Here is a 23,851-nt window from a genome sequence, read left to right as displayed (position 1 = left end):
CTTATTTATAATTTAATAATTTATAAGCCACAAAGAGTACATTCTGTCAGTCATATGATCTCTGTCTCACCACACTGGATTTGTCCAGCTGACGGGAACGGCGTCAGGCCCAGAACAGGGACAGACTGGATGAGGCCAGCGAAGCGCCCAGGGACAACGTTCGGGCTGCGCCCACTCTCGGGCTCAGGCAAGTGCAGAATCGCTCCGAGAGCCACCGTCTCCAGAAGACGCGGCAGGCGCCGGGCTGTGCCTGGAGCCCTAACACGCCGGAGCCGCGCGCCCCGCAACGGGCCCGCGCTTCCGGGATTGGCGCCCTGCCGGGGGCGGCTGGCTGTGACGTCACAGGGGCGCGCCCGTTTCTCGCTTGGGTGATCTGGGCGAGCGTTCCTGGGTTCGCCGCGGCTGCGTTTCCGCGGCTGGCTGCGGTCACTGGTGCCAGTGCTCAGGCGCCCGCCGCCCTTGACCTCCGGCCACGCGAGCCCTAACTCAGCGCAGGAGGACCGGCCTCCGCCGCCAGGTAGGACGAGCCTGGCTGGGTCAGGCCAGAAGGGTGTCCGTGGCGCCGGTCTCCCGCGGAGCGCAGAACTGGGACCTGACCCCCAGCCGCTTCTGACCATACAGACGGGGCGGACCTTTCTGAGCCTCACTAACTGCAGGGGACGGAGATGGGCATGTGGGAAATTGGGGGACCGGCATGGGTTCCAGGCGAGTGGACGGTGGTTTGGGATCCGACGTGCACACCCATGTCTCAGGCTTTGTTTGATGGAGGCTGCTTTTTCCACCTCATGTCGCCGCCCCTTTGCTTACGGACTCTTGCAGAGTTGGACTGAGCTCGGGCCGTGTGACACAGTGGTTGTTGCAGAAACCCCAGGGCCACTTTCTGACTGGTACCTTGGGCACCTGACGTCATCCCTTCGTGTCTCAGTGTCCCCTTCTGTAAAGGGAGGGCGCTCTACCCGAGGGGACCGCTGTAAGGTTGGAATGAACCTGCATGTGTGTGTCACGTGGGAAGGGAACGGTCAGTGGGGCCTGGGGTTCTCTTGGAGCGCTGTAACCAGCCTTGTCCCTGAGGCAACAGCCAGAGGGCGCCTGTACTTTCACCTTATGAAGTATAGCAGGGTAAAATACAAGCCTGGACCACTTCCCATGTGGTATGCAAGGAATGGCGGATGGGGCAAAGGGCCTTGGGCTATAGTCCTAGGAATTTCAGGGATCCTGATGATGGCTCTGGCATCCTCCGTCTTCTGGATCCTGCGTTTTTCTCTGCAGGCTCTGATGCTGGTGTCTGGTAGAAGAAGGTTGCTCACAGCTCTGCTGCAGGCTCAGAAGTGGCCCTTTCAACCCTCCAGAGACATGAGACTAGTACAGTTCCAGGCACCCCACCTGGTGGGGCCTCATTTGGGCCTGGAGACAGGGAATGGTGGAGGGGTTATCAACCTCAATGCCTTTGACCCCACACTCCCGAAGACGATGACGCAGTTCCTAGAGCAGGGAGAGGCCACCCTCTCAGTGGCAAGAAGGTAAGTAAGTGGGCAGCATCGCCCTGAAGCAGCTGCCGTGGTCCCCCCACACCCTCTCACTGCATTCCTGTTCCGGGAAACAGCACCAGCAGGTAGCTCTTTGGCAAGGGAGCAGAGTAACCCCACCTTTTATTTCTCACCTGTTCTCTTAAAAGATCCTTAGAAATCTTACATAATAACATCTTCAGTTTTCAGAGGAGAAAACTGAGGCCTAGGACAGGTGATTAACAATTTCAAGGCCGTACATTTGGTCCTGGAACCAGGACTCTCTACTTCATCACGCTGCCTCCTCTGGGAATGAACTCCTGGACTGACTGACGGGTCTGGGCCAGGGGGTCCTGAAAGGCATCTTATGCAGCCGGGGGAGTGATAGAGACTCCCAGCTCCTACAAGTTGAGAGGACGGCAGGGAGGTTTTTTCCAAGACAGTTCCTGGGTTTGGACTAGATTAGGTGAGAGCGTCCCTGAAGCCTGGACCCCTACAGAATCTGGTCTAAGGAGCTGATGAACAATAAATTAAAAACACGTTAAGATGTCGTTTTCATCTATTAAAATGGGAAAAAATACAAATGTTTCACGGCTCACAGTATTAACAGTATGTTCCCATATCGCCACATTCCGCAAAGATTAGAAACCTCCATGTGCCTCATTAGGGACTTGGGTATATCTCTATACAGCAGTAACATGCAGCCACAAGCAATAAAGAGGACGCCCTCTGTGGATTGTTCCATATTGTTAAGGAGAGATCTCCAAGAGCAGTTGTTTTTGTCAAAAGTGTAAAGATTGGTGCTGTCATGTGCATACAAAAGGCTGAGAGAAGAATATCTGTAGAGTAGCTGCCAAGAGCCAGGGGAACAGGGGAACCAGAAGGGGAACGGGAGACCTTTCTGTGTATTCCAGTTTGTATCTTTTACATGGACATGAGTTACCTAAGCGGGAGAGGAAATCAACACTGGAAAAATAAAAGCCCTGCTCTGATATCAAAGGACAATAGCTCGGCTTGATTTTCATACTGACTCTGATGGTTGATAGAGCTAGGAAATATATTTCAAAAAGCAAAACCTGTAGCTGCTGCAGGATCTGCCCAGCCTGCCGGGGTTGCTGACCTGTTCCCAGCCAGACCCTCTCACCTGTTGTGGTCTCTACAGAGCCTTGGCTGCCCAGTTGCCAGTCCTGCCACGGTCGGAGGTAACCTTCCTGGCTCCAGTCACGCGGCCAGATAAGGTGGTGTGTGTGGGCATGAATTATGTGGACCACTGCAAAGAACAGAACGTGCCCGTGCCCAAGGAGCCCATCATCTTCAGCAAGTTTGCCAGCTCCATCGTGGGGCCCTATGATGAGGTGGTCCTCCCACCAGAGAGCCAGGTCAGTGCCTCCCCACGCCCTCCCTCGTCACTGGGCCATCGCAAGGGCGTTCTGAGCTCGGTGTTCAGCCTGCTGGAGCCAGCTCTTGCTCAATAGTACATTCAGCAGAAACTAGGGGATTATACGCTCAGTAATAACAGTGGCCTTGGAAAAAAAAGTTAATGTGCGTGTTTTCCTGATTACAAAAGCAATACACCCTCACTGTAGGTAAAATGGAGACAAACATTTAAAAATTACGTCACCCATAATCCCATGGCCAGGGCTTGCAATATTAGTGTTTTTCTGTCTGTCTTCCCAGTGTTTCTCCACTCCTGTATATGTTTATACTGTACATACACTTACCTTTTACTTAAGACTCCATCAGGAGCATTTTCTCATGCCATTAAATATTCTCCGTGACATATTTAGGTTACCATGGAGTTTGTTATATAGGTTAGTTTACTCCCGATTACCTTATTGCTGTATACTGTTTCTAGTTTTCAGCTTCTATAAATAAATGTTGCAATAAACATCCTTATGTAGAAAAGGCTTTGCATGTCCATTAATACATTATTATTTCCTTTGAATAAACCCTTAGAATTTAAATATGTCAGAGTATAGGCAGTATTTCAAAACTTGTGAAAAATTCTGCCAACTGGCCTTTTAAAAGATCGTAAAAGCAACTCACACATCCACCAGTAGTGCATATACCCTTATTAACACTGGTGACTTTTTCTCTCTGATTTTTGTTTTAGAAATGTCTTGGAAATTTTAGAAAAGCTGGGAAAGTAATACAGTGAACATCGAGATAACTTTTCCACCTTATTTCATTGTAAACATTTGGCCATATTTCCTTTTTCTCCCTTGCCTTCTCTCTGCCCTCCACATGGCAAACGTACACATTTTTTTTTTTTTTTTTTTTTTTTGCAGGGGGTGGGGTGAAGGAGACCTTTTAAAACACATTGGGAATATTAAGACAATTTAGTCAGAAAAACTTAAATAGGCATCTCCGAAAATAAGGACAGTGGCTTGCATGACCATCCCACCATTATCATTACCAAGAAAATTAACTTGAATAATATTTAATATAAAATCCAGTTGCCCCAATTCCCAAACAGAAGGACTGCTGACTGCCCCAAAGGTAACTTTTAATTTGCTTACTTTTTTTATTGCTCCTTGATCAACCAAGGCCGCACACTGTATTCAGTTTTATCTCTTTAGTGGTTTCAATCTAGGACAGGGTTCCATAGACCTTTTCTTAAAGGGCTGTGTTAGTCTGTTCTCACACTGCTGATAGACATACCTGAGACTGGGCAATTTACAAAAAAAAAAAAGGTTTAATTGGACTTACACTTCCACGTGGCTAGGGAAGCCTCAAAATCATGGCAGAAGGCAAAGAGGAGCAAGTCACATCTTACGTGGATAGCAGCAGGCAGAAAAGAGCTTGTGCAGAGAGACTCCCATTTTTAAAACCATCAGATCTTGTGAGACCCATTCACTGTCTTGAGAACAGCGCGGGAAAGACCCGCCCCCAGGATTCAGTCATCTCCCACCAGGCCCTCCCCCAACATGTTGGAATTATGGGAGCTACAGGATGAGATTTGGGTAGGGACACAGCTAAAGCATATCAAGGGCCAATTAGTAAATATTAGGCTTTGAGTGTCAGATGGTCTCTTTTGCAGCAATTCAACTCTGCTGTTGTAGTGTGAAAACCACCAGGGACGATACAGAAATGAATGGTGGGTTTCCATTCAAACTGTTATAGCAGACGGTGAGCTGGCCATAGTTTGCCAACTCCTGATCTCAAACACGCTCCCTGCCCTTTCCTTGAAGAATCCAGTTGACTCATAGCATGTTTCACACCCTGGGTTTGTCTGGTCGTTTCTTCATGATTAGTGTCAGGGTAAGCATTTTTATCAGGAGGTCTACAAAGAAGATGGTAGACATTTCCCATTGCATCCCACTGGGAGGTTCATGTCAGTGGTCCCAGAATTTGACCACTTGGTTTAGCTGACATTCACTAGGTCCCTCCATTGTGAAGATGCATTTCCATTTTTGTAATTAATAAGCAGTCTATGAGTGGTAGTTTGAGATCACATAACTATCTTACTGCCCCATAGCTTCTCATCCAGGGATCCTGTGGTCATCCTGACTGAATCCATTATTGCTTTGGGGGTTACAGAACAGTGACTTTTTTTTTTTTTTTTTTTTTTTTTGAGATGGAGTCTCGCTCTGTTGTGCAGGTTGGAGTGCAGTGACATGATCGCAGCTCACTGCAACCTCTGCCTCCTGGGTTCAAGTGATTCTCCTGCCTTGGCATCCCAAGTAGCTGGGATTACAGGCGTGTACCACCACACCTGGCTAATTTTTGTATTTTTAGTAGAGACAGGGTTTCACCATGTTGGCCAGGCTGATCTTGAACTCCTCACCTCAGGTGATCCACCCGCCTCGGCCTCCCGCAGTGCGGGGATTACAGGCGTGAGCCACCGCGCCCGACCAAGATCAATGACTCTTCTCAATCATGCCTTCTGTTTTTATTGGCTGGCATTCTTCTATGAAGAAAAGCTGCCTCTCCTCTTTTTATTCCTGTGTCTTCAATATCACTGTGAATTCATGATTTTTGTTTTTACTCAATTGTTTGTAATTCATCATTTACATTCTTTAGGTGACCTCAGTTTGGCCAGTGAGGGGCCTTCAAGTTGACTCCATTCCCGTCACTTTTTGTATATCCTAGCTTTTTGACCAAGATGTTCTAGGCTTATCATGTACTGTCTTGGACCTGGAATTAGCCATTTCCCCGAGGAACCCGGTGCTTCTTAATGGGGAGTGGTATTAGAGACCAACATCTGGGTGTCAGGTGTACTCATACCAACTGGTTATTATCAGAAAGAGCTGCCAATTTTAAAGGCCAAATTATATCTATTTTGTAGTTGCATTTTATGGATTATGGGAGAGGCTGAGCATATTTTCATGTTTTCTGGCCATGTCCATTACCTATTTGTGAATTGCTTACTCAAGTCCTTTGTGGGATGTCAATCTTTTTCTTACTAAAATGAGTTAATAACATTACAGCATTTAGAATAGTGCCTGACACACAGGAAGTTTACGTATTGCTAGAGGATATTACTTCGTATTTATTCTTTGTTAAAAGTATCCAGAGTAACTTTTAAACTCAGTGCGCTGGACACGTGTTGCTCTTCTGCCGTCACAGTGGGGAGAGGACCTGTGCCTGCATCCTGTGATGCTGTCTGCCACTGCCCAAAATGTATGGGTCTACAAGTCACAGCTCCCTTGTCATTCACTTGGCTCTGCTTCGTGGTGATGGCAAACGTGCTGGCATCCAAGCCCTAATGACAAAGGTCCAGGCCCTTCAGCAGCGTGTGCAGCCTCAGCATGGACAGTGGGCCCCGAAGCCACTGCAGCTCACTGTTCCTCTCCCACCCTACAGGAAGTAGATTGGGAAGTGGAGCTGGCCGTGGTCATTGGAAAGAAAGGCAAGCACATCAAGGTGAGGTGGAAAGGTGGGCTCCCAGGCCAGCGTGTAGCAGAGGCCCCAGCTCCTGCCTCTCCCAGTGCTGACCTCTCACCAACACACGGTGCCAGCTGTCCCTGACCCTGGGAAGCGGTCAGCCTCCTTGCTCCCTGACACTGCCTTGCCCTTCACCCACCTTTGGCTGGCCCTGGCTACTAACACGGGATAACAGCTTAGAGATCCTTTGCCATAGGTGTTGGTGTCACCCGTGATCTAACCTCCTGTATGGCCACATCCCCTGCCCCATAGGCCACAGATGCCATGGCCCACGTGGCCGGCTTCACTGTGGCTCATGACGTGAGTGCTCGTGACTGGCTAACGACACGCAATGGGAAACAGTGGCTGCTGGGGAAAACCTTCGACACCTTCTGCCCTCTGGGCCCTGCCTTGGTGACCAAGGACAGTGTAGCAGGTAGGTCCCTGGTCCCTGCCCCCTTGTACCTACCATCGCACAGATGAACAGGGCTCCAGGGAGGAGCGTGGGTTCAGGTACATGCGGCACCTGCCCTCCCTGGCCACCCTGTCACTGCTGACTCCACACAGGGCAAGTCTCTTACCCTCAGCCATGAGTTCTCCCATGGGCTTCCTTCCCAAGCCCCCTAGAGGGAACACAACTGCAGAGGATGTGAAACTGCATGAAGTAAATGACAAACAACACTGAGCTGATGGGTGGATCGGGCTTCCTGTGGCTGCCACCATCTAAAACAATCTAAGTTGAGCATCCTGGAGCATAGTTATCACAAGGCCCTGGCATCTTCCACAGTACAGGAGACGACAGCCAGTGTGACTCACCCAGCCATGGTGGAAACAGAACAGCACTGACCACACACAGTGAGGAGACAGCACCAGGACGGGGGCAGTGCCCCAGAGGGCAGAGCGCAGCCTCTTAACACAGCCGCCCACAACTGTGGTGGAGGTGGTGGGTGGGGGTGTCCATGTGGGCGCCATGCCAGGATGCCAAAGACCCCATTACCTCACAGCACCCCATGCAGAGTCCGCAGGAAAGTTACATTGTGTTTCAGCCGCTCTACTTAAGGGGGGTAGAACACTAAGACCACCACCAATAGTTGAAAGTGCTGGTTAGCCAGGATGTTCTTACACTAATCCTCCCCTTCTAGCGTCCAGTACACGAGGCTTCACTCTCCCGTCTAGAACCATTACCTTACTGCTTTGTAGATGCTAAGTCTTTTTTTTGTGTGTGTTTTCTTTTTTTTCTTTTTCTTTTCTTTTGGAATAGTCTTACTGTGTCACCCTAGCAGGAGTGCAGTGGCCCAATCTCAGCTCACTGAAGCCTCAACATCCAGGGTTCAAGCGATCCTCCCGCCTCAGCCTCCTGAGTAGCTGGGACTACAGCCATGCATCACCACGCCTGGCTAATGTTTTTTTTTTTTTTTTTGTATAGAGACAAGCACTCACTGCGTTCCCCAGGCTGGCTTTGAACTCCTGAGCTTAATCAGTCCTCGCCTGCCTTGGCCTCCCAGAGTGCTGTAATTACAGGCATGAGCACCAGGCTTGGCCCTGCCCAGGAGGCATTTTTGTATCTACAGGTGTCATCCTATGCTGTAGACAGATGCCCTTTTTTTTCAAGGTAAAAACCCGAGCCATTTTTCTCTCCCTCTTCAGAGTCTGGAACATCCTCTCAACTCAGCCCTGTGACTACTGCCTGGTGCTCTTGGTGGGGATGCAGGGAGGCCTGAAAAGGCCAGTGTCTATACAGAAAGTTCTAACGTAGAGCGCTGAGTCAGTGTGGGCACAAAGCCCTTTCACCCGGCAAGTCACAAAGCTCCGCTACGGTTGTGTTTGTGAAATACTGGAGGGTTTGAGGGGGAAAAGGGATAACCCCAAGGTGCCATCTTTGCATTTCAGATCCACACAACTTAAAGATCTGCTGCCGAGTGAACGGGGAAGTGGTCCAGAGCAGCAACACCAACCAGATGGTATTCAAGACGGAGGACCTGATAGCCTGGGTCTCCCAGTGAGTGCCAGGGCCTGTCCTGCCAGTCCCACTCCATCCACCCACACGTGGAGGCTGAGCTGAGCCCTCCACCCTTGGCTGTGGCCACCTCAGCCAGCCCCTGGTCTCACCGGGTCCTTTTACTTTGCTCCAGGTTTGTCACCTTTCACCCAGGGGATGTCATCCTGACTGGGACCCCCCCAGGTGTCGGTGTATTCAGGAAACCTCCTGTCTTTCTCAGGGTAGGTTAGCGAAAAGGAAAGAGAGCAGGGGCCCGAAGGCCTGGCAGGCTTGGCTCAGACTTGAGAAGTACAGGCTTGTGTGGATGTACGTGTGTCTGACGGAAGGGCTGACACCCTCATGGCCTGCTCTGTTGCAGAAGGGGGATGAAGTCCAGTGTGAGATTGAAGAACTAGGTGTCATCATCAACAAGGTGGTGTGATGGCTCCTGCACAGGCCCTGGACATAGGACGGGGGCATCTGCTCCCACTCGGCCTAGCCCAGGGAAAGGCCCAGTGACAGGTATGGGCAGGTGCCAGCCCTGCAAGCCGCCTCTTCTGGGTAGAAGGGAGGACAGAGCTCTCTTCAATAAATTTGTCAGGCCAAAGCAGCAGCTTGGCTTCTGCTGTTTGTCTTCTTTTGGGCTTTGTTTCATGGGACAAGTTGGGGCATTTTGTGGGACTGGGGAAGAGGAGAGCAAATACACACGCATACGCCAAAAAGATACTCCTGGGCTTGGGAAATGACAACTTGTCTGGTCCCCCCGTTTATCACATCAAAGGAGAGAGAAAGCAAGAGATGGCAAGGGACAATCAAGCCTCAATGATTATATTTATAGAGCAGCTAAGGGTTTGCAGCCTCCTCTCCATCTTCTGGCTCTAGGACACAGCTGTGTTGTGGAGCTGAGAAGTCTCGGCACAGGCTCCTTCTCACAGTTCTAGCTACAAATGAACTGCCGGATGAACTGTTCTAGTTTTTGCTGATTCTCCCGGCTGGCAAAAGTAGGGGACAGGTGGAGCCTGGGGCCTGCAGGGCTCGGCATCTGCTGCAGAACCTGGGCCATGGAAGATGGGCCATGAGTACCCTCAGCACAGAGACTGTGTCCACCGGGCCCACGGGCCAAGCCTGTCCCCAGAAACCTGCCGCGAGACCTCTGGCCCCTTCGACCTCAGTGTTTGTGCAAAAGCTGCCTCAAAGCAGCCCTAATACCCCACCTAGAAGGATGAACCAGTGATTTGGGAGACCAAGAGGCAGGAAACCATCCCATCTTCTCCAACCCATCACCATGTCTGTTGCTGGAAGACACCAAGTAAATCCCAGGGTCTTAATGAGACACCATCAGGCCAGCCCTGTGGGGTGATGGGCACATAGCTGGGTTTCCCTGAGCCAGGCTATCGGGGTGGGAACAGGGGGACAGAAGATGGTGACACTGGCTCCTCTCACCCCTAGGTCTCTGAAGGTCCAGATAGCACTGATGGCGAGCTTTGGGTCCGCACACTCTGGAGAGGAGAGAGAGGTGAAGGCTCTAGGTAGGGAGGACAGGGAGCCACTGGGCACAGGATTCTCTCCTCCTGTGTAAAGCAGCAGCCAGGGAAGGATAGAGCTCAGACTGGACAGAAGACCCTCTGAACTCTGCAGCGCTCCTTCTAGAGTTGGGTTGTCACTGTCCGCCAGGGGGCAGCAACCACCAGCAAGCACCGCTGCTCCAGGAGCCTGGGCTGACTGGCTGGGACTCACCAAAGATCCCTTCTTCCTGGGCGGTGGCCTGGAGGAACTGGAACAGCTGCTCTGTGTAGCCCGACTCTGGAGAAAAGAGAAGACCTAGACCTGGCGCCCTACACGGACAGCCTGCCTCGAGGACTGCAAGGGAACAAGGGCCTCACCAGTATCGGGCAGCTGGCCCTGGTGGAGGAAGGCGGCAGCCTGTGCAAAGGCCTTGAGCAGTGGGCTGAGCAGGCGGCAGAGGAAGAGAAAGAAGTCTGGGCAGTGTGACTGCTGGCTGAGCTGGGGGGGACAGGCCGGGATGAGCGCAGCTCCCCACCACCTCCCTACCACCTCCCTCCAGGGGTGGCTTCTTGAAACACACCCTGAAGTACCGGCCCTCAGCCTCTTCAAAGTCATCACTGTCACTATCAGTAAAGTCCCCACTCGGTTTCCACAGCAGCTTCCTGCTCAGTCGCTGTCGCCCTGTGTCACAGGCTGACCGGGAGCCTGGGGTCTAGGGGCCGTGGAGCCATAGTTCTCTGACAGGCTGGCCAGGGATCAACCCTATACCCCCAGACCAGGTACATGCAGGTGAATCCAGTAAAAGCAGACCCAGAGACCCAAGAGGATGGCCAGAGCCATGCCACAGCACCTGCTGGGCCAACTTGCAGAGTGGGAGGAAGTGAACTCCCACCCTCAAGGGCAGTGGCCGTGTCACCAAGAAACGTGGGGAGCAGGAGGTGTGCAGAGAACCTCAGAGGCACACATGTCCAGTGCTATCCAGAGACACAGAACCGGTGCATAGGTGGCCATTCCCAAGGCACAGGGAGCAGAGGTGCGAGCTAGGCTTCCCCGCTGCAAGGCCAGGGGCAGTCCACCCCCACAGCACACACAGGGCAGAGGAGGAGCCTGGGGCAGCTGGCACTCAGGGGGTGAGGCTGGAGGATGCCAGGCCCAAGGGAAGGGTCTTGTCTCCAGCTGCCCTGCCTACCTCCTCAGCGACCAGGAGGCCGCACTGGATGAGCCGGTCCAGCACCTCCTGACAGTAGCAGTAGGAAGACTGGCAGGGCTGGGGAGAAAAAGGCACCCCTATGGCCTCAGGCAAGCCAGGCACATGGTCAGGGGCCTAGCCAAAGCCCGGGCAAGGCCAGACCTACCACCCAGGAGGTTTCAGAGGCAGGGCTTGGGCAGGGATGGGCCACCAAGAGGGGAAGGCCTAGGAGCAAGTGGGCCATAGGAGAGGCCTGACCTTTAGCAGCAGCAGGTCTTGCGGCAGCAGGTGCATCAGCAGCAGGATCTGGCGGTACAGCTCATTCTGGCTCATCAGTAATATGCCCTGCAGCTCCCAGGGCCCCTGGGGCGGCACTCTGCCTGCCAGCAGCCCCCGCACCGCACAGGCTGGGGGAGGTGGGTCCATTATGAGGATGGAGCTGTTCCTTTCACCGCTGCACACACATCCCACCTACCCCATGCACCTCAAGACTCACCGCCCACAGCCTCGCTCAGGAAGACGGGCAGCAGCTCAGCACTCAGCCGTGCCAGCTGCGTGAGGCCTGGGCCAGGCCGCAGCACCACCAGCAAGTCGCCCTGGCGGATGCGCAGCAGGGCCACGTGCGCCCGCAGCAGGCTCAGAGAGTGCTTCAGCAGGCTCCGCAGCTGCCCAGAGAAGCCTACATCAAAGCCACGCAACAGTATCTCCTCCGTCAGCCAGGAGAACTCCCCCAGGAGCTGTGACAGGAACACGCCCTGGGTGGGCAGAGCAGGCCTGAGCGAGACAGCCACACCCCACCCCCTGCCCAGGTCCCCACCACGTGGCACCTGCTACCTTCTGGTGCTTGAAGAGCAGCAGTGTCGCCATGATGGCCGTGCTCATCACCGCAGCGCTCCCCACACTGGCTGGAGTGGGGCGGGGTGGGGGGTGGAGATGCTGGTCAGGGCTTGAGGCCCAGCAGTCTGGTCCCTCCATGATCTGGCAAGTCTTCTTGGCCACACATCCCAACTCCACCCCAGGGATGAGGAATGTACGCCCAGAGCAGTGGCTTTTATCACACAGGCTGAGAGCCAGGCCAGGAGCTGGGGGCCTTTCCCTGCATATCGTCCTGGGGCCCACACACCAACCCACAGCTTCTACTACAGAGGGCCACTGGAGAAGATACTGATGGCTCTCTCTATAAGGGCCCTCTGCGCAGGCGCTGTGCTAAGCCCCTTACACGTATCATTCCATTCAGTTCACACCATCCCCATCTAAGCTAAGGAGACTCCACTCCGAAGGCAGGGCTGGGTGTGGCCTTGGGGAAGCAGCTGCAGCCTCCTGGCCTCAGGCCACCATCTTTGTGCGTGCACTTAGCTGCTCCCTCATGCCAGCCCTGGCTGCCCTGCTCCTCCTGTAGGAGGAGGGTTCCATTCTTCTTCAGCTGTCCCTGAGGTACCATAGAGGGTCTCACGTGCAGACACTCACTTGGAATGGAGAACCCTGGTGACTGGCTGACCCAGAGAGAGGGGACGATTCAGGGACCCACCCCCAAAGGCCCAGATCTGGTTCACCCTCACCACTCAGGACATGACAGCTCAGTCTCCTGACCAGGAGCTGGTCCTCTTCCTTGAGGGCCAGGAGAGGCCCAGTTATGGGGGTCCACTCCTGCTCCTTCTCAGTGTCTGGGACAGCAGTACTGAGATAGAGACACAGATTACAGAATGAAGGGACCAAACACAAAAACAGCTGTGGGAAAGCCTAGAGCTTTCTAAACGGTGAGGGTGTTTCCCCCTCCCAGCCCCAGGACAGAGGATGGCTTCTATAACCCCCAGTCCCTTCCACGCCTCTGTGCCGTATTCTCAGACTCACACTGTTAGAAAGGCGAGTGCCTGGAACTATCCGAGATGACCCCAGGATATGTGGTGAGGGAGGGCTGCTAGTGTGTGTATACTAGGGGGATACAGAAGCTGGTGCTGAAGGGCTGCCTGCCTTGCCCCTGAGACCGCACGATCCCATGCCCCTACCATTGGCCCAGCACGATGGGCTGCAGTAGCTGCTCCAGGGTCTGCCGGCCGCCCCAGCAGCTTCTGGCACTGACGATGTATTCCTGCCCAGGACAAGGCTCTTAGGTGGCCTGCGCTGGACTACCAGGAAACTTGCACACAGCCCACTGGAAGTAGGCAAAGCTATCCCTGCAGTGGCTTCGAAGGCCAGACTGCCAAGATGCCTAGGACAGCCCCCTTAGGTACTCCCAGCCTTCCCCAGCTGACTCCATACCTGCAGGGAGAAGGGCTGAGCTAGATGCACCCGGGAGCAGATCCGGCGGCTGCAGCCCCAGTGGCTCCACAGGCTACGTAGCACAGCCAGAGCTCCTGTCCACAGCCCCAGGGGGGCCGAGGCCTGCAAGGAGGGAGAGGATGACTATAGTTGCCAGGGGCACTGCTCTCAGGTGGACATCAGGGCTGCCCACCCATCCTGGTCTCCAGAGGTATACTCTGGTCCCAGCATGCTCAGTTTTATCTCAGGCCCAAACTGGTGCATGACCTTGTCCCAAGCTCCTCTTTTCTTATCCATGACACAGGAAAAATCCCTCCCTATCAAGGTCTTCAGAGGATGAAATGAGATGATGGTAACGGCCTTGGCAGGTGCTGCTGGATGATTCCTTTGCACCCCCAGCAGCCCTAAGAGGGACTCAGCCACAGGACACAATATTGTGCCTCCTGTCTGGAGCTGGTGTCCACCCAGGGGCCCAAGGGCCGGAGGGTCTCACGTTCTCACATTGTATATGTCACACAGTGCATCCGGAACCAGGTCATAGGTGACGGCCACTGGTACCAGCAGAGCATCTGGGACGATGCCCACCTGGACTGCCTGCACCACAAACCCCAGCCAAGCCTGGCCCAGGGCTGACAGCCGTGGCCTTGGGGACTCAGGAGGTTCCTCCAGGAAGATGAGCAGGGGCTGTCCACTAACCAGCAGCTGCTCTATGACCTGGAATAGGAGGGGACAGTGGGTGTTAAGGCCAGAGCAGAAACAGACCCCTGTCCTCTTAGCCTGGCCCATATGTAACCACTGGGGGCACTCACCGCCTGGACCACAGCCCTTGCAAGGAGCCCCTCAGAGCTGTCCAGGGAGAGGTTGGCCTCTGGGGGCAGGAAAAGCCCCCCAAGCTTCCTCAGGAGAATTCTGTGGGACACAGGGCAGAGCCTGATAAGGAAAGGGGCTCTGGAGATGAGAATGAATAAGGGGCTAGTGAGAGTCTCAGCTCCCCCACGGCCAGCCTGTATCCTACTTGAATACCCTGAGGTGAAGCCATGGCCCTACGCCCTGTGGTTGACCCCTCCATCTAAGCCCCACAGGCTAGACTGCTGTATGGTTGGGATGAGAGAGGCCACCAAGAGGGCTTTAGCAGGGAGCTGCTGCCAACACACCCCAATACACACCACGCCCCAGCCTGTGGCTTCTCCTACATATGTCTAGAGGCAAAAGCTTTTTACCTGAGGGCAGGGGAGCAGGCACGGGAGTCCCAGGCCACACGGAGCACACCCAGGCCCTGGGAGAGCAGCATAAAGGGCAGCAGGATCCCGTCCAGGAGGGTTTTGTGAGTAGAGAGGAGGACAAGCGGCGAGCCCTGCTCCGGGGAGAGCCAGATAGAAGTGCCAACCTGCCCCACCCTGAGGACACAGGCAGCCAAAGACCCAGGGCAGCCCGAGGGAGGGAGGGTCCGGCTGAGAGTTCTTCCTCTGAGCACATTTCCCAAAAGCAAAGGAGCCTTTAGACAACTTTTAAGGTAACTGCACTGACGCACTGACGTAATGGTTGTTAAGACCATGATGGAAAGACGTTAGAGGAAGCCCCATGGGAGCAGGGCCGTGAGACATAAAGGGAAGGTCGGCAAAGAGCAGGGGATTTTTCCCACCAGCTGATGGGGACTGGACTGCTGTATGGCTGGGAGCAGAGAGGTCAGGAAGCAGGAGCAGATGGGGGCTGCTCCTGACTTCGGGTTTGGCCCAGCCTCTGCTCTTCTGCTCCCACCATCCCCATCCCAGTGGAGGGCGGGCCTTACTGCCTGGGCGGCCTTCTGGACCATCTTCATCTGACCCTTGTGGAGCTGCACATTCAGGAAGAGGCAGTTCAGGAACCGCAGCAGCGCCCAGCTGAACAGCCTGGGGAGGGACACCAGGCCTGAGGTGCGGCATGGAGTGACGCTCAGCCCGGGGCCCTTGGAGGGCCGCCCAGTGCTCCTCTAAGGCAGGCCCCACCACTGTCCTCATTTTACAGAAGAGGAAAGTGAGGCTCAGGGAAGCTGCAGAACTGCTTCATGGTAGCGAACACTAAGAAGTAGCGGTGCTGGGACTGGAAGTTCTGACACCACAGTTCATGCCCACCAGACGCTGCTACTCTCCCACGACCTCATGGTGCAGCTGCCTCACATCAGAATCAGAGCATCTGCCTCCATTTACCCTAAAGGAGACTACAGGACCAAGCCTCTCTCCAGGCAGAACCCAGCCTGTTCTTGGCAAACTGCCAGGAAAGATCAAATAAAAACAAAGGGTTAGTGATAGAAGAAGGAAAGGGGACAACTGCAGGGGCAAAATCCCTGGTGGGCAGGTGGGTGGGGTTGTCCATCTAGCCCAACAGGAGGACCAGCTCTATTTGTTTTTTAAGACAGGGTCTTGCTCTGTTGCTCAGGCTGGAGCGCAATAGCACGAACTTGGCTCACTATAACCTCTGCCTCCTGGGCTCAAGCGATCCTCCCACCTCAGCCTCTCAAGTAGATGGGACCATAGGCACGCACCACTGTACCCAACTAAATTTTTGGAGAGACAAGTTTGCCCAGGCTTGTCTATGTTGCCCAGGCTGGTCTTGAGCTCTTGGATGATCCACCCTGCTCGGCCTCCCAAAGTGCTGGGATTACAGGCATGAGCCACTGCAACGGTGTAGGACCAGCTTTGATTTAGGACAGACACATAGCTGTAGTAGCAGGGAAATGTGGTGGATAAGCAGCAAGTCCCCATGTGATGGCTTTTATCTTTCTGTGAAGCATGAGATGCGGCATCAGTTGACACTGGATAAATCTAAGAAGGAGCAGGCTAGATGGGAGCTCTGGAGGGTGCCATGTCTCCCTGTGACATTTGCACTTAGCAAGAAAACCAGTCCACTGGTGTGTGTTTCTCTAGCAATGCTGGGCTGCTGAGGTGCAAAGAGAAGGCAGACAGTCGGGGGTCCTGCCCATGACTCCCTCACAAGAGCATTACTCGCATCCTGAGCCTGCAATCTCAGCTAGGCGTGGAGGGAAGGCAACACAGACAGGGAGGCTAATGGCTGTTGTCAAGGGACATCAACGGATCACCTTGATGATCAAGGGACTAGAAATCTTAACAAAGTCAAGGAATTGTCACACTGGAGGGCTGGCCACGGCCACCAACAACCTCTACTTTCTGTCCTTGCTCAGTTGGCCACTCAGCACATTCAGGACAGCTGAGCTTGACACATGCTGCCCCGAGCCCTCCTGCACTCAGGGACTCATTCATCTCCTTGGCTTTAAACACAATCTGTATGCTAAAGCTTCACAGTGTCTCTGGCCCCAACCTCTCTTCTGAGCTCCAACCTCCTATATGCAACTGTCTCCTCAGTGTCTTCACAAGCATGTCAAGTACCAAAACTCTCTGTCCAGATTACCTTTCTGGGCCAACTCACTTCTCCCAAAGCCTGTTCTCTGTACATACCACCAGAAAGTAGGCTAGAAATGGGGCTGTCCTGTAACTTCTCCAATTTCCCTCACTACCCTTGCTCCCACCGTCCAATCCATCAGTGAGTCCTGTTAATGTCACCTCGATCTCTCAATCCACTTTTCAACCTCTACTGTCCACCATCATCTCGCACCTGGACTAACAAAACAGCCTTCCAGATGCCTTTCTAGTCTCCACTCTTGACCCTAATCCACGATGTCGTCACTTCCCACTTAAAACCTTGCAGCTGCTTTTCACTGCACTTGGAGATCCGGTCCAAACTTGCACGGCCTTACATGATTTGATCCCTTCTGCCTCTCGATTTCACCTCCCACAGCTCTCGAACCCTCACTTGCTGGCTTCCAACCACGTCAGCTTCTTGAGCAAATCTAGTCCCTCTCCTGCCCAAGATCAAAACTCAGGCTATTCCCTCTAGCAAGACTGTTCCCCTCATTCTTGTACCCCCAAGGCTGGCTCCTTTTCCTGCTCTTGGCTCTGGCTTAAACAGTCTCTTTGTCCCCTTACTGGTATTCTGTCTCAGCCTTGTTCCTTCCTCCTTGCAGCCACGCGTATCTCTGTTTACCCCTCCATTTCCCTGGAACAGTGCACTGCATGTAACAGAAGCTCAGACCTGTGCTGGGGAATGTGGGGATGGGAGGCGGTGGTGAAGGCAGGCTGCAGCCCACTCTGGTAAACACTATCCAGCTCCCTAGGGGGAGAGTTCAGCACTTCCCCACGCCCAGCCAACACCTAGTCTCCAGAAGGACACAGTCCCCAGCCCAAGGATGAGTGCCCCTCAGCACAGTTACCTGACCAGGAAGGGACGGGGTGAGGCCTGGATGTGACCCAGGATGCGCTGTACCTCTTTCTTCACAAGGTCAGGAGCCTGGCCTTCGCCAGCGCCTCCTGGGACCCTCCCTGAGAGGAGGTTCTGCACCCTGTGAGGGGGTTGGGAGGAGTGATATGAGGCTGCTGCAGGGAACGGCCTCTAATCTTCACCCTTCTCCTTAAGGAAGGGTCCCAGGCAAAGCTCACCCTCTAGAAGCCTTGCCCCAGCCAGCCCTCTCAACCACCCCTACCTACTGTCATTGTCATCCCATTCAGGATCCCAGAAATGCCAGCCAGACCTCACTCCCTGCCTCCTCACCCGATGCTTTCCACGATCTTCTGTGGGGCATCCTGGCAGGGGGGGATGTGCTGCTCCAGGGACCACAGGAAATAGCAGAGCCTCCGAACCAGCCAGCCCCGAAACCTGGGCACAGCTCCCAGAGCAGGAGGGAAGATCGTTCAGAGAGGGCCCACCTCCACCAGGGCTCACAGAGGGCTATTCAATCAGAGAGGGACCACACCCCAGTCCCATGTCCCAGGAACACCTGAGCAGGAAGAGGAACTGCCTGTCCATTTGTGCCCCATTCCCACCCCTCACCCTGCTGAGTGGGGGACAGGTTCACAGCCTGAAACACGGTGGGCAATCCACACATGCTCACAGAAGGAACTGCAGGAGAGCTCCAAGTCTGCCCCTCCCTGCAGGCTTGTGGAACAGAGGACAGGGCCCTTCTTTTTCTATCAGAGGAAGAAAATGGCACCAAAAAGCAGGGCCCCAGCAGCCCTGCACCCAAGGGGCCCTGTCACCAACCCTGCTCCAGTCTGTAGCTCTGACTACCTGGTGTTCTCTTCCTTCACCAGGATCACACTGCAGAAGCCTAGGTCCGTTATGCTTCTGTGGAAGAGGGACTCCTGCCAGAGAGGCGGAGAGAGAGCATGTCTTGGGGGACCTTTCCAAACTGGCAAAGAAACGCCCCTGTGCTGCCCCTCTGGTCTCTGCCTGGCAGCCTGCCAAGTCTTCCAGGAGAAAACATGACAGCGCAGTATTTCCCGAAAGGCGTTTGATCCCAGATCCTAGGCTGGCTCAGGAAAAGGGGCCCATGCTCAAAACTGAAGTGCTGTATCCTGTACAGAATCACCCTTTTTCAGGTGGCATACAAAGTCTCCAGGAAGTTATCTTCTCAACAGCAGAGAACAGGCAACCCGGGTCTCCACGAGAAATCTGGGCCCCTTCACCACCATCACATGGCACGAACCGAAAAAGAGGTCTTCAAGCATGAGCTGAGTGCTGGGTAAGTCTGAGTCGGTGGTGTCCCCAAAACTGAACAAGAAAACTCACGCGGGCATGATGAGACCCCAGCCCCCTGGGCACACCCTACCACACTGAGGCCCCTCTGCACTTCTCCCACCCAACTCTCCCAGGCCTGGGAACAAGCCACAGCCCAACCACACAACCAATCCCAGTGTACCCCTTCCCCTGCAAGACAGAGGCAGAGGCATGGGACAGGGAAGAGCCAAGCTTGGAAGGGCAAAAAGGAAGCAGCTTCCCAGAGCTTCAGCTCCCAGAACCAAGCTTCCTGGTCAGGGCCTGACCCGACCATCACTCACCCAGCTCTTGGGGGTGCAGGTCTGGCAACAGCGACCCACAAAGGGGCGATACTTCCCCAGGAATGGGGTGACAGCCTCCAGCTTCATCCCAAAGCCTGAGGACCACAGGCTAGTCTGGAAAGGAAAATGAGAGATGAGAGGACTCAAAGTCCTTGGCAGGGGAGAGGGAAAGATGGAGCGACAGAGGCTCTAGAAGTAAGGGGCACAGCAGAAGCGTGGCAGCGCAGAGGGGATCTGAGGAATGGGACGAGCCACACTACCTCTCGGCCACTGGGGCTACTCCTTGGCTGAGTCTGGCGTCTGCCTTCCAACATGGTGGCCATGAGAGCCTAGAAGAACCACGAACCAGTCACCTCTGCCACTCTCCTTCTCCCCACGGAAACCTGAGCCAGGGAAAGGTACAGGGATGGAGCCATAAGAATCTGAGCCATAATCCAGGGACTCCTGAAGTAACTGCAACCCCCCCATCACAGGATAGACAGACATCACTTAGGCCATCAGCGGTAAGGAGAACCTAGGCTGGAAACTAGGGGCTGGCTCAGATCAAGGCCCTGCCCCACACCCAACTGGTCCCACAAAGGAGCCAGTTGTTCTCAAAAAGTCTCACAGTAGCCAGGTCAGGGCCCTCCTCAGGCCAACATGAGGGGGATCGGTTGTCTTACCATGCACACCCACCCTGCCATCTCCTAGCACAGATGAGGGCTGTACCGGAGATGCTGATCCTTTCTGTGCGGAGGGAAAGAATAAGGGCTGGATTGAAAAGACAGAGGCACGAGACTGCCAAGGAGGAAGAAGACTATCGCCATGAGGCCACCAGGTCCTTCTCAGCTGCCCTTCCCCTCCCCACCAGGAGACAGCCCTGTAACCACCCAAACATATGGGAATGTGGGCTGGCTAATAGAAGAGGGACAACTGGGGGTCAGAACACAGAGGCCTACGCCCAAGAATGAGCATCTAGTTGAGGACAAGATAGACTTTTCCACAATCACTCCCCTCTCACATTAACGTTCTCCACAGAAGATGCCACTTGTATCTCCTCAGCCCCTCCATCCCACCACAATATTTCCCTCAACTAATAAATATCTACGTTCCTTCAAACAGCACTGAACACCTCCTGGCTCAAAAATTGGGGCCTAGAAGCCCATCTTCCCTATTTCCCAGCATGACCCTGATGAACAGGCTGCTCTAATCATGTTTCCCCATCCCCACCACACTGTAATCAGGCCCATCTGGGAGCCTCTCCCTTCCCAGCCACCCACCCAATTCTGCCCAGGGTTCTAAGTCCACGATGCTTCTAGAACACCCTCTAAGCCCTCCCTCTCCTCCTTGGGTTCCCCAGCCCAAGCCTGCCGGACAAGGAGCCATTCGAAGCCCTCCTCCAGGACTATGGTTTCATCTCCCTACATGGTTGGAGTGTCCTGAGGGCAGGGGCTCATCTCCGTATGTCCAGCAGTCCGCCCTGCGTGGAAGAGGGAACCAGGCAGAGCCAGCTGACCCACGGTAACTTCCTCCCAAAAATTCTCCAGGCACCTTCCTCCTTTCCCCAGTCAGCTCAGTTTCCCAACATGAAGCCAATCAATAATGGGATCAGGATCCTGCAGTGCCCGTGGTCTGGGGGGCCACGGGAGGCTCATCCCAAAGGTACTCCATATCTTGACAATGTTCTCATAGCCCCGTTCACAGACACATGCTACAGCAAGGCTACAAGCCGAGGCCTGTGGTGAGTCCTGCCTGCTCTGCAAGGGATATCTGTCCCTTAGCCGAAGACCACCCCCAATCCCCAAATCCAACCCCATTAGGTCTGTGCTAGTTCTACGGCAGCAGAGTCAAAGCTAGGGCAAGAGTTACCCCCATCTGCCAATGACCTCAACGACACAGCTCAGGACTCCTACAGCAGAGGATGTAAACTGGCACCTCGAGGGTAAATTCAACTCATATATATATATATACACACACACACGCGCACACACACACATATTTCTTTGACTATACAACGTGCTGAGACCTTATGAAATAAAACCAACGTTTAACAGCAGAGGGCTTGTTATATATACATCTTTTAAAAATCAAGGTTTCCAGTCGCGGTTGTAATGGAAAAAGCTGAGCTCTGGCATCAGAGCACACACCCCACAGGGCCCAGCTGGCTGCCGCTGTCCCTGCAGCCCCACCGCAGCAGCCCTCCCGTCTGCCGCCACCTTGATTATCATTGACGCCTGAGCCCGTGCACATCTGCGCGTTCAGCCCTTGATCAAGGGTCAAACCTAAACCTGGCCGCTTTGGGAATGTTTGCGCCCTACAGAGAGCCACAGGAGAACTCCACCTTCCCCGCCCTGCTCCACCACGGCCTCCCACAGCCCCGGCGCCCCACAGCCCCGCCCAGCGCCCCTCAGGCCTCAGCTCCCTCGCCAGACCCATGGCAGGCGCTCCCTGAGCTACTCCCAGAAACGCGAAGGGCACCTGCTCCACGTCAGGTCCTGGACGCCCCCTCTGGATGGAGGAGGACCGGGTGCCCCGGACGAGGCAAAGCGGGGCTCTCCAGCGCCTCCCCCAACACCACACCCCACAGGGACTAATTCCCGCCACAGGCCCCGCATGGCCGGCGCTCCCTGCCCTTCAACTTCCGCCCAGTCCCCAACAGGCCGCGCAGACCAGGCTCTTGAAGCAGGAAGGCCCATGGATGATCCCGGTCCGCGTCTGACCTGGCCTCGCCAGGGAGCGGCCACCGCGCCTCTCACCTCACACCAGCCGCCAACTCCCGCCAAAGAAACAGCTCCACTAGGAGGCCGGAAGGCGTGGACTGCCCAGGGGAAGGCGCGCACCGCCCACCTCCGCGCGTCTGGCTAAAAGGCAGCCCCGAGAACCAATTGGGATGCGCGCTGGTCCAGAAGCCCCGCCCTGCGCCCCGTGCTCCGCGCCGCTCGACGTGGACGTGTGACCTGTTCTCGGTGGGTGGTCTGCTTGCTTCTCAGTCTCTGTGTTCGGTGGGTGACCTGCTTGCTTCCCGTCTCTGTGCTCGGTGGGTGGCCTGCTCGCTTCCCAGGTCTCTGTGCTCGGTGGGTGGCCTGCTCGCTTCTTCCGTCTCTGTGCTCGGTGGGTGGCCTGCTCGCTTCTCCAGCCGGCCCTAGCCCGCGGTGTGAGGGGATTGCTGCAGGCCGCCGCGAGGCCCCGAGTGCCTGAGCTTCAAGCAGGGACTCAGGCCAGATTCTGATTAAACAGGCTATGCCAGCGCTCAGTCACCCCAAACTGGGGTTCAGGCTCTAGCAAAATTCCGAGTTGAGGACGATTAGAAAGGAGAGAAGGTCGTCAAGAGACAGCTGCAGTCATGAAAAACAAGTCAGGCCTCCCCAGGGTCATTTGCTTTGGTAATGGGAAGCCTAGACCAGTCGGGAACCTCTCGCAGCCGCGAGGTGCCAGGGTTTCAGCTGGGCCTGTGGTCAGTGCGTTCATTCGTGTGGTTATTTGATTAAGACCCGACTCCTGTCTCGGCCCTAAGCTCCGCGTGAACAAAGACCTTATGGGTTCATTCATGTTGTAACCAGCACCCAACAGGAGACCAGCCAGTGGGAGGCAAGCAGTATAGAACAGATGAACGTGGGAACGACTGTGCTCTGTTCCTGCCCCCGTGGAATGAGTCCACCTGACATGCCAGAGGATTCCACAGTTCCAGAGCATGTGACACACATGTGCTGGAGAGAAGCCACACCTGAGCCTGGCGGGGCCCAAGAGAGCACACAACGTGTTCACATCCGTCCTTCCTCTCTGACTCACCAGCCCTGATGTGACTCCCACAGCCTGCCCCTCCAGGATGTAGCCTTTCTCTCCCTTTGCGCCATTTCGTGTCCGTCCAGGCTGTGTGTGCGTCCACTCACCTCCACTGGGATTTGCAACATCCTCCCGATACCTGCAGAATCCATTTTGTACCCTGTCTTACCTTTCTTTTGTATCACGGTGCCCTGTGCACATCGAGATCCTGAGACTGAAGCTGAAAAACGAAAACTATAGACCTTCATTTCGAAGTTGTATCAGTTGCCTCCTAAGAGTGCAGACTTGAATTTACCGAGGGCTGACGCCCCTTAGTTCTGGGAACACCATCTGTACAGGCAGCTGAGTTTTGCGGTTGTGGACACGTCCCCACCTCTTAAGGAGTTCTCATGCTGAGAAGTACCCCCAAGGCAGACACTTTAGACTAGAAGTTTGCATGGATTGACTGTAGAGACGAGGCCCGACATCTCAGAGTTCAGCTCTCAGACGTGCTGCTTCTTTGGAAGAAATGTATTTTGTTGTGGTGGTGGTTGTTTGCTGCAATTTGGACTTTTGAAAAGAAGCATCCCTCTCAGACCCGGATTGGGCCACCAAGGACTGAGTGTGCTCTTTCTCCTTCCATGCAGCAAGACCTGTAGGCCAGCTGCCATACACACTGATTGTGACTGACCCCACCCTGAGAGAAACAGAAACTGATTTGAGCTGAGCCCTGCCCAACCTGGACTGGACTTGGTAAGCCCCATCCTGGACTCATGCCAGAACGCATTACCCAGAATGTCCAGACACACGTAACTGACTGCCTGCGCCCAGAGGGAGAAAGGCCCTCCCTATGGCTGGGGACAGGTGTTCCCTGAAGGCACTGACAGGCCTTTCTCCTGTACATCCCCTGGAGAAAAGA

At 54.6% G+C, this 23,851-nt stretch overlaps 2 protein-coding genes across 9 annotated transcripts; one reads left to right on the top strand and one right to left on the bottom strand.

Annotated features, from left to right (window-relative positions):
* Positions 1-334: 334 nt before the first annotated feature.
* Positions 335-10,512, top strand: FAHD2A (fumarylacetoacetate hydrolase domain containing 2A). Of its 3 annotated transcripts, XR_003306955.2 has the most exons (10): positions 335-517; positions 1,270-1,520; positions 2,668-2,884; positions 6,312-6,371; positions 6,645-6,807; positions 8,262-8,370; positions 8,504-8,591; positions 8,729-8,871; positions 9,232-9,670; positions 9,799-10,512. XR_003306955.2 is itself a non-coding variant. In XM_026448504.2 (8 exons), exons 2-8 carry the CDS (start codon positions 1,276-1,278, stop codon positions 8,789-8,791), a joined length of 945 nt encoding a protein of 314 aa, XP_026304289.1. In that variant the 5' UTR covers positions 335-517; positions 1,270-1,275; the 3' UTR covers positions 8,792-8,962. The 3 variants fall into 3 exon arrangements, 1 of the variants encoding a protein (XP_026304289.1); XR_003306954.2 differs by lacking the exon at positions 9,232-9,670; XM_026448504.2 differs by lacking the exons at positions 9,232-9,670; positions 9,799-10,512 and having other exon boundaries at positions 8,729-8,962.
* GPAT2 (glycerol-3-phosphate acyltransferase 2, mitochondrial) lies at positions 9,076-21,993 on the bottom strand. Of its 6 annotated transcripts, XM_023211515.2 has the most exons (22): positions 21,891-21,990; positions 19,452-19,574; positions 19,192-19,305; positions 18,422-18,495; positions 17,906-18,010; positions 17,568-17,696; positions 15,093-15,192; positions 14,524-14,657; positions 14,113-14,212; positions 13,805-14,017; positions 13,304-13,426; positions 13,051-13,133; positions 12,604-12,722; positions 11,879-11,949; positions 11,541-11,781; positions 11,303-11,451; positions 11,045-11,122; positions 10,436-10,567; positions 10,233-10,353; positions 10,087-10,152; positions 9,793-9,848; positions 9,076-9,403 (listed from the first exon to the last, which is right to left on the bottom strand). In XM_023211515.2, exons 2-22 carry the CDS (start codon positions 19,512-19,514, stop codon positions 9,287-9,289), a joined length of 2,388 nt encoding a protein of 795 aa, XP_023067283.1. In that variant the 5' UTR covers positions 19,515-19,574; positions 21,891-21,990; the 3' UTR covers positions 9,076-9,286. The 6 variants fall into 6 exon arrangements, with proteins under 6 accessions (XP_023067283.1, XP_023067286.1, XP_023067282.1 ...); XM_023211518.2 differs by lacking the exon at positions 13,805-14,017 and having other exon boundaries at positions 19,452-19,520; positions 21,927-21,993; XM_023211514.2 differs by lacking the exon at positions 21,891-21,990 and having other exon boundaries at positions 11,541-11,799; positions 19,452-19,514.
* Between the last annotated feature and the right edge of the window lie 1,858 nt (positions 21,994-23,851).

Source organism: Piliocolobus tephrosceles, chromosome 15 (genome assembly GCF_002776525.5).
Source record: "Piliocolobus tephrosceles isolate RC106 chromosome 15, ASM277652v3, whole genome shotgun sequence".
In the NCBI taxonomy this organism is placed as follows: domain Eukaryota; kingdom Metazoa; phylum Chordata; class Mammalia; order Primates; family Cercopithecidae; genus Piliocolobus; species Piliocolobus tephrosceles.
The sequence above is the reverse complement of the archived record's forward strand: the minus strand, read 5'-3'. Positions and strand labels throughout refer to the sequence as shown.

What these genes read in the sequence shown, in the direction of transcription:
- FAHD2A (XM_026448504.2), top strand. Translation starts at nt 1,276, where the DNA reads ATGCTGGTGTCTGGTAGAAGAAGGTTGCTCACAGCTCTGCTGCAGGCT. An exon ending in ACCCTCTCAGTGGCAAGAAG is followed by an intron (nt 1,521 to 2,667) that starts GTAAGTAAGTGG and finishes TGGTCTCTACAG; the next exon opens with AGCCTTGGCTGCCCAGTTGC. An exon ending in CTGATAGCCTGGGTCTCCCA is followed by an intron (nt 8,371 to 8,503) that starts GTGAGTGCCAGG and finishes ACTTTGCTCCAG; the next exon opens with GTTTGTCACCTTTCACCCAG.
- GPAT2 (XM_023211514.2), bottom strand. Translation starts at nt 19,514, where the DNA reads ATGGCCACCATGTTGGAAGGCAGACGCCAGACTCAGCCAAGGAGTAGC. An exon ending in GCCTGCTCCCCTGCCCTCAG is followed by an intron (nt 14,213 to 14,523) that starts GTAAAAAGCTTT and finishes TGTGTCCCACAG; the next exon opens with AATTCTCCTGAGGAAGCTTG. An exon ending in CCTGAGCGAGGCTGTGGGCG is followed by an intron (nt 11,452 to 11,540) that starts GTGAGTCTTGAG and finishes CACCTCCCCCAG; the next exon opens with CCTGTGCGGTGCGGGGGCTG.